Raw genomic sequence first — 16,486 nt, 5'->3', positions numbered from 1 at the left:
ACTGTGCATTACATGCTGTGGATCTTCTAGTGCAGTGGTTCCAACCTGTGGCTCTTGAGCCTCATGCGGCTCTTTCATTATTCAAATGTGGCACCCAACACTCGAAGTCACGTGATCACAACAGATCTGGAAACTGCTGCACTCCAGCTAGACAGTCAGCAGTATATCACTACGGGGAATGAGAACTGAGAGAGCCAGATACTAGAGGTGAGACACTCACTGGCAAACAGAGGATACATAAGGGTCTGCTGCAATGGCACGAGGTATGTTTTCGGGGGGCTGTAGTGACACATGAGGGTCCTGGTAGGAGTGACACAGGAGAGTGCTGGCAGGAGTGACTCATGGGGGAGCTGGCTGTAGTGACATACTGTAAGAGTGTGCTAGCAGGAGTGACACATGGGAGAGCTGGCTGAAGTGACACAGCAGGGTACTGGCTGGAGTGACACATGGGGGAGCTGAAGTGTATTATGTGAATCTGGCTTTTTCAATATATTTTATGTGGAGCTTTCTTTTTCAATTATTTTATGTGGAAGTGGCTTTTTAAATGTATTTTATGTTGGATCTGGCTTTAAAAATGTATTTTATGTGGATCTGGTTTTTTAAATGTATTTTATACCAGAGGCGTGGCCAAGCAGGCACAAGGCCACACCCCATTTTTGCATGTGCGTCTGCGGCTCGATGTCGGCTCTTTGACGTGCCTAACAAAATGTTTGGCTCTTTGTTTCTGACTGGTCGGCCACCCCTGTTCTAGTGCCTTATTATGGCTTACATCGCCTACCTGCAGTAACGATGAGTGTGGCTACAGCTGTATATATTTGTTTTCCAGAATAAAAGAATGATACAATTATTTCACTTTCAATCTCCGTTCCTGCCAATCCCTCTCTTAATGTTGAAGAGAAATGAGAATTTTACACAAGGAAAGTGTAAAGTTGGCCATGCTCTTTTCTAAATATCTATTTCAGATTTTAGTAAATAAGTGTGGATAATATAACAAAAGATAAATGGGATAGAATGAAAAAGGTACCTACAAGACAATACTTCTTTAAAGATAAAACGGAGCATCAGTAGATACAAATCAAAGTCGATCAGCGGCCCGATCAGCTGATATCGACTTATGGTCCCAATAATTGCACAGCTGTGTATGCAGGAGCATTAGCTGATAAATGGCTTCAAGTGCATTTGTAAGGGGCAGATCAGGATTTTAGGTCCTGCTTAAATATACATTATGGTAAGAACTTACCGTTGATAACGGTATTTCTCCTAAGTCCACAGGATAACAATGGGATATGATAAAGCGACAGTGGATTGGCACCAATCGATCAAAGCTTTCCGGCCTCACCGCAAGCAACGGGCCCGTCCATATATCCCCGCCTCCTGGCTCAGGCGCATCAGTTGTATTCCAAAGCACAAGGCAGGAGCATCATGTAGAGCCCTAATCAGGCGAGAAGAACACACATGCACACCCTTCCGTACAAGGAAGAGGTTAGTGATTAAAAGGATCCTCAAATCAGGTGAGTCAGGGTCGGATCCCTGTGGATCCTGTGGACTTAGGAGAAATACCGTTATCAACAGTAAGTTCTTACCATAACGTATATTTTTCCGGCAGGGTCCACAGGTTATCCACAGGATAACAATGGGATTTCCCAAAGCAATCTAGTGGTGGGGACACTCCTGATTGGACAGGTGAACCCTTCGCCCGAATTCAGTGTCATGAGAGGCAAAGGTATCCAAGGCATAATGTCTAATGAATGTGTTAATGGAAGACCATACGAATGCCCTACATATCTGTTCTGCTGAAGCACCACGATGTGCTGCCCATGAGGGACCTACCTTACGAGTAGAGTGAGCAGAGACATTAGCCGGAACAGGGAGATCAGCCTGAGAATATGCTTCCGAAATAATCATCCGAAGCCATCTTGCCAGCGTTTGTTTACTAGCAGGCCATCCTCTCTTGTGAAATCCGTAGAGAATGGAGAGAATCTGTCTTTCTGGTGGCACTGGTACGATTCACGTAGATCCTTAATGCACGGACCACGTCCAGCGATGCATCTCCCGCACAAAGTCCCGGTACCTGAAAAGCCAGGACTACAATTTCTTCATTAAGGTGGAATTTAGACACCACCTTCGGAAGATACCCAGATCTAGTTCTGAGAACTGCTCAATCTGGATTAAAAAAAAATCAGAAATGGGGAATGACATGATAATGCCCCTAAATCCGATACTCTTTAGCTGATGCCATAGTCAGTAGAAAGAGTGCTTTAGCTGTCAACCATTTAAGATCCATTTCATTAAGTGGCTCAAATGGGGCAACTTGAAGGGCTTTCAGGACTAAACATAAGTCCCACGGCACAGTAAATTGGCAATTTTCTTTTGGAACCATACAGTCAATGCCGACACTTGCAGTCTCAAGGAAGCCACCTTCAAACCTTTATCCATTCCAGCCTGAAGGAACGCTAAGACCCTGGAAACTGAAATATTTAGGGTCCACCTTTCTTTCGCTGCACCAATGAATATAGGTTTGCCATATTCGGTGATAAATACGAGCTGAGGAAGGTTTCCTTGCTCTGAGCATTGTTTGAATTACCTGTTGTGAGAATCCTCTTGACTTCAGGATAGAGGTTTCAAGAGCCACGCCGTCAAAGACAGTCGATCCAGAGGTCTGAGATAACAAGGACCCTGCTTCAGTAGGTCTGGACGTTGATGGAGCAGAAATGGAACATCCATAGACATTCTCTGCAGATCCGTATACCAATGCCTTCTGGGCCAAGCCGGAGTTATTAGTATCACTGCACCCTTTCCTTGCTTTATCTTTCTCACCACACTGGGTAATATAGTGGTTGGAGGGAACACATAAGCCAGATGAAAGTCCTATCTCACCGACAAGGCATCCACAAAGATCGCTCTGGGATCCTTTGTTCTTGACCCGTATGCGAGCACTTGTTGTTCAGACGGGACGCCATGAGATCCATCTCTGGCAACCCCCATTTGTCTAGTAGAGTCTGGAAGACCTCTGGGTGTAGAGACCATTCGCTTGTGGTGTGTTGAATGGTGTGTTGACTGAGAAAGTCCGCTTCCCAGTTTAGGACTCCTGGAACGAACACTGCGGACAAGGCTGGATGATGACGTTCTGTCCACTTTAGTATGTGACTTGCCTCCTTCATTGCTTTTTGGCTGCGAGTTCCTCCCTGTTGGTTGAGGTACGCTACTGCTGTCACATTGTCAGAGCAGATCTGGACTGGTTTTCCCCGAAGAATGTTCTTTGCCCGAATCAGTGCCATGTATATGGCCCGAAGTTCCAACACATTTATTGGCAGGCAACTTTCTTCTTTGGTCCATCGCCCCTGGAAACACAACCTTCCGGACACTGCTCCCCAGCCCCGGAGACTGGCATCTGTTGTCAGAATTTCCCAATCTGATATCCAAAAGGGTCTCCCCTTGTCCAGAAGGGATGTCTGTAGCCACCAGGCTAATGATCTTCTTACTACCATAGTCTGTTTTTATCGTCTGATGTAATCCATTCCATTTGGCAAGAATCAGACACTGCAGAAGCCTTGAGTGGAATTGCATACTCCAACATGTCGAATGTTGACACCATCAAACCCATCACTCGTATTGCTGCATGAATAGATACTGTTTGACTGTGTAGCAAGTCTTGAATCCTTGACTGAACCTTGGATATCTTGTTCAGAGGTAAAAATACTCTCTGCAGACCTGAATCCAATACAGCCCCCAAGTGAGTCATCTGTTGTGACGGAACTAGAGACGATTTTGCCCAATTTATGAGCCACCCGTGCCTCTGCAGACATGTTATTGTCTGTTGGAGATTACATAGGAGCAATTCCTGTGACTGTGCCGGGATTAAAAGGTATGGGAAAATTCTTAATCCCTGCTGGCGGCGATAAACTGCCATAACCACCATAATCTTGGTAAATACTCTGGGAGTTGTGGCTAACCCAAAGGGTAGAGCCTGGAACTGAAAATGCTGTTGGAGGATAGCGAACCTGAGAAAACACTGATGAGACAGTGCTATAGGAACATGTAGGTAAGCATCCTGTATATCCAGGGATACCATATAATCCCCTGGCTCCATGGCCAAGACTATGGATCGTAACGTCTCCATGTGAAACCGAGGTACCCAAATGTATCTGTTTAGCATTTTGAGATTGAGAATGGGCCAAAATGACCCATTTGGCTTCTGAACCAAAAACAGGTTGGAGTAAAAATCCTGTCCTTGTTGTGCAGGGGGAACTGGAATGACTACTCCTGACTGAAGCAATTTCTGAACTGCTTCTTGCAAAGCCCTGGCCTTCGTCTCTACCCGAGACGGGCTGGTACAAAAAAACCTTCGAGGAGGATGTTTCTTAAAGGGGAAAGTATAACCTTGAGATACCGCTTACTGCACCCAGGCATCTGTTGTAGACTGCTGCCAGATCTGTGCAAACTGAAAAAGTCAGCCCCCCCCACCCTGGGATCCCCCAGGAGGAGGCCCGCACCATCAGGCTGATGGCTGGTCTTCTGATGTGGAAGCCGGCCCTCTGGTAGCCCAATGCTTTTTTGACCTACCAGACTTGTTGTATTGGGGCTGCTTGCGATCCCTTTTTCCCCTAGCTTTTCCTTGAGACAGAAAGGGCCGAAAAGCCAGAACTTTAGGCTTGAAGTTGTATGTGGAAGGAAACTTGACCTTTTTGGAGTCTGCTTCTGACTCCAGAATATCAATTCTTTACCAAAAAGAATATTTCCAGAAAAAGGCAAAGATTCCAAAACCTTCTTAGATTCTGAATCAGCTTTCCACGTACATAACCAAACTGCTCTGCGAGCAGCTATTGTTGAAGCTGATGCTCTGGAGGCAATAGTGCCCATATCTAATGCTGCTTCTTCCAAGAATATTGCAGCCTTTTTTTTTTTTTTTTATGAGCTATATGGGACTTTTGCTCTCTAGAAGCTACAGAAAAATCCCCCTCCAATGTATCAGCCCAGGCAGCCACTGCCTTTGCCATCCAAGCTGAAGCCATGGCTGGCCTTATGACTGCCCCAGACAGAGAAAATATGGTTTTTAGAAACCCATCCACTCTCCTATCCGTGACATCATTTAATGGATGTTGAAGGCAAAGGTAATATAGATTTTGCGCACTAATCGAATCACATGCGTATCTACTTTAGGAGCCACCTCCCTTTTAAAACATTACCCAGCTGGAAGCGGATAATTAGAATCCCATTTTATTTATTTTTATTCTAAACTTCTTATTGGGTGTGGCCCAAGCCTCTTCCATGATTTCCGTCAGCTGATCTAACCCTGGAAACTCATTTTTAACTATTTTGGGATGTTTAAACACAGGTGCCTTGGTTTTTAACACAGGCTCTACTGAATCCTCTAAGGATGGAATGGCTTTCATTGCTTTAATTAACTCCGCTATATCCACTGAGCTGAGACCTTCTTCCTCCTCTTCGTATGCCGAAGTAGAATTGAGCTTTCATCTTCCGAAGGATCCTCCTCTGCCTCATGTGTAGCCTGTGAAGGTGAAGATTTACTTACCATCGGTTTATCAGCTTGTTTCTTTTGAGAAGCTGCTGGTGGAAGCGATATACCGTAGGTAGGGAGCTGCATGTAAGGGTTAATAGTGCAACCTATTTCTGGTACAGAAGCTGTAGGCATTATCCGTTCAGCTATACTAGATAAAGTCTGTGCAAACATAGACCAAGGTGGATCCATCTGTACCTGACGTTGTACAGGGATCTGCCTTGTACTTTGCCGAAAAAAAACAATTTGCACAAAAACCATCCTGATCCAGATCCTGACAGGATAATACAGTTTTGCAAGACAAACATGAGTGTTGGTGTTGCTGTGAGTGTACCTTGCTCACCTTTGCCGCTCTTAGACATGATAAATAATCTGCACTTTCACAATGTACTACACAATTTGTGACTGTAATCACTTTAAAGTTTCTAAAGTGACATACGATCTGACCCTACCCATGCACCAGCATTGAGGATCATAAAAACAAACCGACAGACATATAGTAAAGTCAGCAATCACACTAGCAGTCAGTCACATGTTATACATTAGTATAATTAGCAATATGAGCACATCAACTACAAACACATTTTTAAGTATGTAGGAGAACATATTACTGATCATGTTTGAATGGATCTAACATATTTCAGACGCAAAGCGAAAGACACAACAGTAAATGTATAGACTCATATGCAATAGGCACTTATCTAACTATACGTACTCACAAGGTAGAGATTTAGTGCTGTATAACCTGTACTCTGTAGAGTGGGATACAGGGAGACTCACATCGCTTCCAGGATCAATCAATACGTTAGCAAACGCTGAGAGGATCCAGACGCTACTAGTGTACACTGCTGCTCCATGAACCTATAGTGAACACAGACGCTCAGTGAACACAGACGCGCCCATCACACAGCCACCTATGCTGCGACTGGGTCCTCTCGTGCACAGCGTCTGGGACGGAAGCGAGGAATCGGTTCATGGCGGGAGACTCGGAGGAAACTGGTCATGAACCGAGGGGGAGGGGCGACCAGGAGAGCGTCTGACTCCCCCTGTTGACAGCAACACTAGGGATCATGGCCTCATGCTATTCCTGGAACCTATGATCCCTAAGGCCTAGCGCTGGTGCACCCGCGGTGGCAGCTGCGTCAGCTACTGTTTGGTAGTCTCCTCCAAAAACAGTGTGGCTGTGTCCGTATTCCATCTAGCGAAGTGGAACCGATGTCTTACCTTCTCCCCATGCTTCGGCCACAGCCTGGTAACGTCTGCTGGACCTGCTAGTATATCCGACACATACGCCCGCCGAAACAGCACTGTACTCGTGGGTAAGCGTTGTCGCAACTCAGCGGAGAGTTGGAGCGACTCTTTCTAATATACGTATAGGACGCTGTTTAGAAAGATCACTCAAAAAACTAGTAAGACTATAAAAATAAATAAGATTTTACTTACCGGTAAATCTATTTCTCGTAGTCCGTAGTGGATGCTGGGGACTCCGTAAGGACCATGGGGAATAGACGGGCTCCGCAGGAGACTAGGCACTTTAAGAAAGAATTTATATTCTGGTGTGCTCTGGCTCCTCCCTCTATGTCCCTCCTCCAGACCTCAGTTAGAGAAACTGTGCCCGGAAGAGCTGACAGTACAAGGAAAGGATTTTGATAATCCAGGGCAAGATACATACCAGCCACACCAATCACACTGTATAACTTGTGATAACCTTACCCAGTTAACAGTATGAACAACAACAGAGAATCAGTTCAACCCTGATGCAACTATAACATAACCCTTATTTAAGCAATAACTATATACAAGCATTGCAGAAGAAGTCCGCACTTGGGACGGGCGCCCAGCATCCACTACGGACTATGAGAAATAGATTTACCGGTAAGTAAAATCTTATTTTCTCTAACGTCCTAGTGGATGCTGGGGACTCCGTAAGGACCATGGGGATTATACCAAAGTTCCCAAACGGGCGGGAGAGTGCGGATGACTCTGCAGCACCGATTGAGCAGACACAAGGTCCTCCAGGGTATCAAACTTGTAGAACTTTGCAAAAGTGTTTGAACCTGACCAAGTAGCCACTCGGCAAAGCTGTACTGCCGAGACCCCTCGAGCAGCCACCCAAGAAGAGCCCACCTTCCTTGTGGAATGGGCCTTAACCGATTTAGGCAGCGGCAATCCAGCCGCAGAATGAGCGCGCTGAATCGTGTTACAGATCCAGCGAGCAATAGTTTGCTTTGAAGCAGGCGCCCCAAGCTTGTTGGAAGCATACAGGATAAACAAAGATTCTGTTTTCCTGACCCTAGCCGTTCTGGCTACATAAACCTTCAAAGCCCTGACCACATCAAGTAACTCGGAATCCTCCAAGTCAGTAGTAGCCACAGGCACCACAATAGGTTGGTTTATATAAAAGGATGAAACCACTTTCAGCAGAAATTGTGGGCGGGTCCGCAATTCTGCTCTATCCGCATGGAAAACCAGATAGGGGCTTTTATGTGACAAAGCCACCAATTCTGACACACGCCTAGCCGAAGCCAAGGCTAGTAGCATGACCACCTTCCACGTGAGATATTTCAATTCCACCGTTTTGAGTGGTTCAAACCAGTGTGATTTCAGGAAACTCAACACCACGTTAAGATCCCAAGGTGCCACTGGAGGCACAAACGGGGGCTGAATATGCAACACTCCCTTTACAAACGTCTGAACTTCAGGTAGAGAAGCCAGTTCTTTTTGAAAGAAAATGGATAGGGCCGAAATCTGGACCTTAATGGAACCCAATTTTAGGCCCAAAGTCTCTACCGACTGTAGGAAGTGAAGGAAACGGCCCAGCTGGAATTCCTCCGTAGGGGCATTCCTGGCCTCACACCAAGCAACATATTTTCGCCATATACGGTGATAATGTTGAGCCGTCACGTCCTTCCTAGCCTTTATCAGCGTAGGAATAACCTCATCCGGAATGCCTTTTTCTGCTAGGATCCGGCGTTCAACCGCCATGCCGTCAAACGCAGCCGCGGTAAGTCTTGGAACAGACAGGGCCCCTGTTGCAACATGTCCTGTCTTAGAGGCAGAGGCCACGGGTCCTCTGTGAGCATTTCTTGCAGATCTGGATACCAAGTCCTTCTTGGCCAATCCGGAACAATAAGTATTGTTCTCATTCCTCTTTTTCTTATGATTCTCAGCACCTTGGGTATGAGAGGAAGAGGAGGAAATACATAGACCGACTGGAACCCCCACGGTATTACCAGTGCGTCCACAGATATCGCCTCTGTAGCTTTTTGTTGAGGCGGGATGCCATCATGTCCACCTGTGGCAGTTCCCACGACTTGCAATTTGCGTGAAGACTTCTTGATGAAGTCCCCACTCTCCCGGGTGGAGGTCGTGCCTGCTGAGAAAGTCTGCTTCCCAGTTGTCCACTCCCGGAATGAACAATGCTGACAGTGCGCTTACGTGATTCTCCGCCCAGCGAAGAATTCTGGTGGCTTCCACCATCGCCACCCTGCTCCTTGTGCCGCCTTGTCGGTTTACATGAGCCACAGCGGTGATGTTGTCTGACTGAATCAGAACCGGTTGGTTGCGAAGCAGGGTCTCCGCTTGACGTAGGGCGTTGTATATGGCCCTTAGTTCCAGGATATTGATGTGAAGGCAAGTCTCCTGACTTGACCACAGACCTTGGAAATTTCTTCCCTGTGTGACTGCCCCCCACCCTCGGAGGCTTGCATCCGTGGTCACCAGGACCCAGTCCTGAATGCCGAATCAGCGGCCCTCGCGAAGGTGAGCACTCTGCAGCCACCACAGGAGGGACACCCTGGCCCTGGAGGATAGGGTGATTAACCGATGCATCTGAAGATGTGATCCGGACCATTTGTCCAGTAAATCCCATTGAAAGGTCCTCGCATGGAACCTGCCGAAGGGAATGGCCTCGTATGATGCCACCATCTTTACCAGGACTCAAGTGCAGTGATGCACCGACACCTGTTTTGGTTTTAATAGGTTTCTGACCAGTGTCATGAGTTCCTGAGCCTTCTCCATCGGGAGATAAACCCTTTTCTGGTCTGTGTCCAGAATCATGCCCAGGAAAGGCAGACGAGTCGTAGGAATCAACTGCGACTTTGGAATATTTAGAATCCAGCCGTGTTGTCTTAACACTTCCAGAGAGCGTGCTACGCTGATCAGCAACTGCTCTCTTGACCTCGCTTTTATGAGGAGATCGTCCAAGTATGGGATAATTGTGACCCCTTGCTTCCGCAGGAGTACCATCATTTCCGCCATTACCTTGGTAAATATTCTCGGTGCCGTGGAGAGACCAAACGGCAACGTCTGAAATTGGTAATGACAATCCTGTACCACAAATCTGAGGTACGCCTGATGAGGTGGATAAATGGGGACATGAAGGTACGCATCCTTTATGTCCAGAAACACCATAAAATCCCCCCCTTCCAGGCTTGCAATGACCGCTCTGAGCGATTCCATCTTGAACCTTTTCAGGTATATGTTCAGGGATTTTAAATTTAATATGGGTCTGACCGAACCGTCCGGTTTCGGTACTACAAACATGGTTGAATAATAACCCCTTCCTTGTTGAAGGAGGGGAACCTTGACCACCACCTGTTGAAGATACAATTTGTGAATTGCAGTTAACACTATTTCCCTCTCGAGGGGGGAAGCTGGCAGGGCTGATTTGAGGTATCGGTGAGGGGGCATCTCTTCGAATTCCAGCTTGTATCCCTGAGACACAATATCTATTGCCCAGGAATCCAACTGGGAGTGAACCCACTTGTGGCTGAAATTTCGGACCTAGCTCCGCCTGTGGAGCCCCAGCGTCATGCGGTGGATTTAGTGGAAGCCGGGGAGGACGTCTGTTCCTGGGAACTAGCTGCGTTGTGCAGCTTCCTTCCTCTGCCCCTGCCCCTGGCAAGAAAGGACGCACCTCGGACTTTCTTGCTTTTCTGTGATCGAAAGGACTGCATTTGGTAATACGGTGCTTTCTTAGGTTGTGAGGAAACATATGGCAAAAAATTTGACTTTCCAGCAGTAGCTGTGGAGACCAGGTCCGAGAGACCTTCCCCAAACAATTCCTCACCCTTGTAAGGTAAAACCTCCATGTGCCTTTTTGAGTCGGCATCACCTGTCCATTGCCTAGTCCACAGGACCCTTCTGGCAGAAATCGACATAGCATTTATTCTAGAACCCAGTAGACTAATGTCTCTTTGAGCATCTCTCATATATAGGACAGCGTCTTTTATATGCCCCAGGGTCATTAATATAGTATCCTTGTCTAAGGTATCAAGTTCCTCAGACAGGGTGTCCGTCCATGCTGCTACAGCACTACACACCCAGGCCGACGCGATCGCTGGCCTCAGTAAGGTACCTGAATGTTTATAAATGGACTTCAGGGTACCCTCTTGCTTTCTATCCGCAGCATCTTTGAGGGTGGCCGTATCCTGTGACGGCAGGGCTACCCTCTTGGATAAGCGTGTTAAAGCTTTGTCCACCCTAGGGGACGATTCCCAGCGTAACCTGTCCGTTGGCGGGAAAGGATATGCCATAAGCATTCGTTTGGAAATCTGCAGTTTTTTTATCTGGAGATTCCCAAGCCTTTTCACCTAACTCATTTAGCTCATGTGAAGGGGGAAAGGTCACCACCGGCCTTTTTTCCCCATACATATGAACCCTCTTGTCAGGGACTGGGGTTTCCTCTGTGATATGCAACACATCCTTAATTGCTATAATCATATAACGGATGGATTTAGCCAATTTAGGCTGTAACTTTGCATCATCGTAATCGACACTGGAGTCAGTATCCATGTCGGTATCTGTGTCAACAATTTGGGATAGTGGGCGCTTCTGAGACCCTGACGGCCTGTGCGACATAGGATCAGGCACGGGTTGAGACCCTGACTGTCCTAAGGCTTCAGCTTTATCCAACCTTTTATGCAAGGAATTTACATTATCATTTAAAACCTTCCACATATACATCCAATCAGGTGTCGGCGCCGTCGGCGGAGACACCACATTCATTTGCTCCCGCTGTTTCCACAGCCTTCCTCGTCAAACATGTCGACACAAGCGCACCGGCAGACCACACACACAGGGAATGCTCTTTTTGAAGACAGTTCCCCCACAAGGCCCTTTGGAGAGACAGAGAGAGAGTATGCCAGCACACACCCCAGCGCTATATAACCCAGGAATAACACAGTAACTTAATGTTAACCCAGTAGCCGCTGTCTATATTGATTTTTGCGCCTAATTATGTGCCTCCCCTCTCTTTTTACCCTGTTCTACCGTGTATCTGCAGGGGAGAGCCTGGGGAGCTTCCTCTCCGCAGAGCTGTGGAGAAAAAATGGCGCTGGTGAGTGCTGAGGAAGAAGCCCCGCCCCCTCAGCGGCGGGCTTCTGTCCCGCTTCAATGTACAATTTTTGGCAGGGGCTCATACATATATACAGTGCCCAACTGTATATATGCTAAACTTTTGCCAAAGAGGTCCCAATTGCTGCCCAGGGCGCCCCCCCCCTGCGCCCTGCACCCTTACAGTGACCGGAGTATGTGAGGTGTGTGTGGGAGCAATGGCGCACAGCTGCAGTGCTGTGCGCTACCTCAGTGAAGACCGGAGTCTTCTGCCGCCGATTTCGAAGTCTTCTTGCTTCTCATGCTCACCCGGCTTCTGTCTTCCGGCTCTGCGAGGGGGACGGCGGCGCGGCTCTGGGATCGGACGACGAGGGTGAGATCCTGTGTACGATCCCTCTGGAGCTAATGGTGTCCAGTAGCCTAAGAAGCAGGACCTATCTTCAGAGAGTAGGGCTGCTTCTCTCCCCTCAGTCCCACGATGCAGGGAGTCTGTTGCCAGCAGAGCTCCCTGAAAATAAAAAACCTAACAAAATACTTTCTTACAGCAAGCTCAGGAGAGCTCACTGAACAGCACCCAGCTCGTCCGGGCACAGATTCAAACTGAGGTCTGGAGGAGGGACAGAGGGAGGAGCCAGAGCACACCAGAATATAAATTCTTTCTTAAAGTGCCCATGTCTCCTCCGGAGCCCGTCTATTCCCCATGGTCCTTACGGAGTCCCCAGCATCCACTAGGACGTTAGAGAAAAATAAGAAAGCTTAGGGCTGCTAAAAAGCAGCAGCCCTCTGACAATGGACCGGCTCCTGCCGCACCAAACAAAAAACTGATTTGCCTGAGCCAGGAGGCGGGGATATATGGACGGGCCCGTTGCATGCTGGGAGGCCGGAAAGCTTTGATCGATTGGTGCCAATCCGCTGTCACTTCATCATATCCCATTGTTATCCTGTGGATACCCTGTGGACCCTGCCGGAGAAATATTGTGATCCTCCCCCCAATCCCGATGAAAGAAAAAAACACAAAAAGCTAAATATATAGCTCCATGTGTATAGAGTGCAGACCCGATAATTGCTCCGAAGATCTTGATCTGCATGGTGTGTACCCAGCTTAACAAACTTCTTTTTATGGGATATGTCTCACAGCAGGCACACAAGCACAGGAATTAGAATTCCTGGAATTCCCTGACCATGGCTCTATGGACTTTTCTACAGAGAAAACTAGAGAGGGAATTTACATACAAATATTAAACACCATTTAAAATGTAATAGGATGTATGAATGTTTTTGCACAACTCATCTCTGCTCACTACTTCACAGGAAGCTACTCTGTAATTTGCAAAAGTAATGGATGCATTATAGTTCTGTACAGAAACATTATTTCAATTACAGCTTCATAATATAACTCTTGTTGTGAGACTGAACAACAGAGATTGTATGATTACATACTGCTATAGCTTTTAATTGCATTATTTTGTAAATCGCAATTATGACACATATCATCATGCTATCTAGCCCCTGCTCATGTTATACTTTTGGCATGATGTGTTATTATTTTGTATTCTTTAATAAACATTAAGCCTTAGTTTTAAACCTTAGTTTAATATATGGGGGTATTCAATAAAGTGCCGTTTCTTAGAGACTGGTCAAAAAAACGGCACTAATTCGACACAGGGTATTCAATTGTGGGCATTTTCACCCATTTTTAATTCATGCCGTTTCACTTTTTTTTGTTGAATCGGCATTGGTGAAAATTGCACCAAAAATGGGCGAAAACACCCACGAATTAGGCAAAACACATGTATCAGCAGCGAATACCTACATTGAATAGGTTGAAAGTAAATTCGACCTAAAGACGGTTGCCAATACCCCCCATAAGGTGTATTAACATGTCTCTCTGATATTACTCATCCAAACTGTGGTTCACCCCACTTAACCTAAATATGACCTCACCTTTTTCCTGAAAACAGAGAAGGCCAGTCCACAAGCTTTACACACAATGTTGGAGGATGATGAAGGATATGGTGAAAAGTCAGTGTTCTGTGCAAATCTGAATGGTCCAGCTCCACCGAAGCCCGACTGCTGCCCTCGCACAGCTCCAGTACCCATGACTTCATTCAGCAGCCCACAGCAAGAAGCCCACATGGAGCTGGCCCCCGCCTGTAATGTGCAAAAAAGAAGGGCAAGAAGACAAACAAGCATAATCAGATTTACACCAATCCTGACAATGTTAAAAAAAAATAATAATAATTTTTCTTTTCAACAACTTCACCATTCATGACAGAAATGGACGCTCCTTTGCAGATATGTTCCTACTACAAACCAACTAGTAGTCAGTAACTAACCTTTTGTCATTCCCAAACTCAGTTGGTAGCAAATGATGAGCTCAATATAAATGTCACCCAGTTCCCTGATAAAGCTTTATCAATATATGACGACTGTGCCCTGCCCACACCTTTTGCTATTTGTTCTGTTAATAGTATATCATACTTAAAAATGTAGAAGAGAAGACGATGATCCAGATTCAACTACGGGTGTCTACGGGGGTAAATCCTGCCTCAGCACTACTAATTTGCTTTAGTATGCGGATATTTACACTTTCACACATGATATAAAATTACATGCTCCTTGTTGGCAACCCCAAATAGATTCATGAACTAGTGTCCACATACTGGAACAAGTCAAAAAGCCTTATATTCAGGATCACACTAGATAATAATGTTTTACTTGATTCAAGTCACGAGCCATATTCACTGTTTTTCCTGGAGAAGTTTAGGAACAGCATGATGTAGTCCTCCTTCCCATGTGATTTTCAGAGTACATACAACAACTGTTTAAATACACCTTTCTCATTGTTAACAAGGGGGGAATTCAATTGTTTATGGGTGCCTGACGGGAGATAATGCGCACCCATTATTTCTGCTCGCACCCTCTACCCAGAACAACTGAATCCCCCCCATAGGATGTTAGCTGTGTTTACACTGTTGTTCATCTATATTCATCTGACTTCATGTGACAGCACTGATGCTGATGACCGCCATTCTAGATGCTGGCATCTCGCAGTTTGGTGGCGAATCTAAGGCTGTGCACACACGGCGCGATGCGCCATACAGCCAGACATTGACTAGTCGACTCCGGCCCTCCGATATAGTTAATGTTGGGCTGCCTACACAGTCTATTTTTCCTTGCGATGCCGATCCCGCGGGACCACACATCGGCATCGCAAGGACTATACACACGGTGCAATATGCACTATATTTTCTTACGATTTTGACTATATAGTCAAAATCGTAAGAAAAATCGCACCATGGCCCTCATTCTGAGTTGATCGCTCGCTAGCTGCTTTTAGCAGCAGTGCAAACGCTAGGCCGCCGCCCTCTGGGAGTGTATCTTAGCTCAGCAGAAGTGCAAACGAAAGGTTAGCAGAACTGCTCGTAAAAATTTTCATGCATTTTCTGAGCAGCTCCAAACTACTCCTACCTTGCGAACACTTCAGTCAGTTTAGTTCCTGCTTTGACATCACAAACGCGCCCTGCGTTCGGCCAGCCACTCCCCCGTTTCCTCAGGCACGCCTGCGTTTTTACCTGACACGCCTGCGTTTTTTTAGCACACTCCCGGAAAACGGCCAGTTACCACCCAGAAACACCCACTTCCTGTCAATCACTCACCGATCAACAGAGCGACAGAAAAGCGTCGCTCGCCCTTGTGTAAAACTGCAGTTTTGTGTGAAAGTACTTTGCGCGTGTGTACTGCGGCCCGTACGCATGCGCAGAAATGCTGATTTTTAGCCTGATCGCTGTGCTGCCAACAACGGCAGCTAGCGATCAACTCGGAATGAGGGCCCATGTGTACACACCTTAACTGCAGCAGCACACTTGTCAGAAAGTAACAAAAGTGTATGCCAATCACATTACCTGCGAGTGTCTGATCTTTTCTGTTCCATGTGTGTACTACATGTACATACATAAAAACACACACTTATGACAAAGTACAGTTTGAAGCAGAAGTGATAATGTGGAGGAGTTTCATCCTAAAAAGATATCATTTATTTATTTTTGCTTAGAAATATGTAAGGTAGCACTGCAATGATATGTATTATGTTGCTGCTCCTGTAATATTTACGGGACCCGCCACTGGTGCTGCCATGTATCCAGCTTACGGACTACATTTTTCTTTTTTGTTGTTGGCAAGATCACAGTGATAAAAATAGGAAACCTTCTATGTGGTCTGCTAAGATACATTTGATCATTTCCATGGAGCAGTCAGCTATCCCCTCTTGAGAATAGAACGGTCTCTCATTACGGATCAGATGCAGAACAAGACACATCTTCCTATAACCAAACATATAATTAAGATAGAAAATTGAACAGAGAACCTGCTAGCATGTGTTAGGTCCGAAACAAGCGTTGGGAATCAGTCAAACTAATGGAGCAGATATGGACAAAAGTATTCGGATGCCTGACCATTGCACCAAGTAGACCTGTAAAGACATTGTATTCAAATACATATACTTCAAATATGGAGTTGTGCCCCGTTTTGCAGCTATAACAGCTTCCACTCTTCCTGGAAAGCTTTCCACAAGATTTTGGAGCGTTTCTGTGGGAATGTGTGCCCATTTATTCTGTACAGCATTTATGAGAT

The 16,486-nt window shown here is 46.2% G+C and overlaps 1 protein-coding gene across 2 annotated transcripts in view; it reads right to left on the bottom strand.

Moving 5' to 3' along the window:
* Positions 1-16,486, bottom strand: part of RNF34 (ring finger protein 34) — a 71,648-nt gene that overhangs the window by 19,082 nt on the left and 36,080 nt on the right. For both annotated transcript variants that reach the window (XM_063964428.1, XM_063964427.1), the window contains exon 2: positions 13,799-14,005. In XM_063964428.1, coding sequence (XP_063820498.1) covers positions 13,799-13,990 — 192 coding nt within the window. In that variant the 5' untranslated portion in view covers positions 13,991-14,005. The remainder of the gene's footprint in view (positions 1-13,798; positions 14,006-16,486) is intronic.

This window comes from Pseudophryne corroboree, chromosome 1 (genome assembly GCF_028390025.1).
Source record: "Pseudophryne corroboree isolate aPseCor3 chromosome 1, aPseCor3.hap2, whole genome shotgun sequence".
Classification (NCBI taxonomy): Eukaryota; Metazoa; Chordata; class Amphibia; order Anura; family Myobatrachidae; genus Pseudophryne; species Pseudophryne corroboree.
This window is presented reverse-complemented; position numbering and strand designations above follow the sequence as displayed.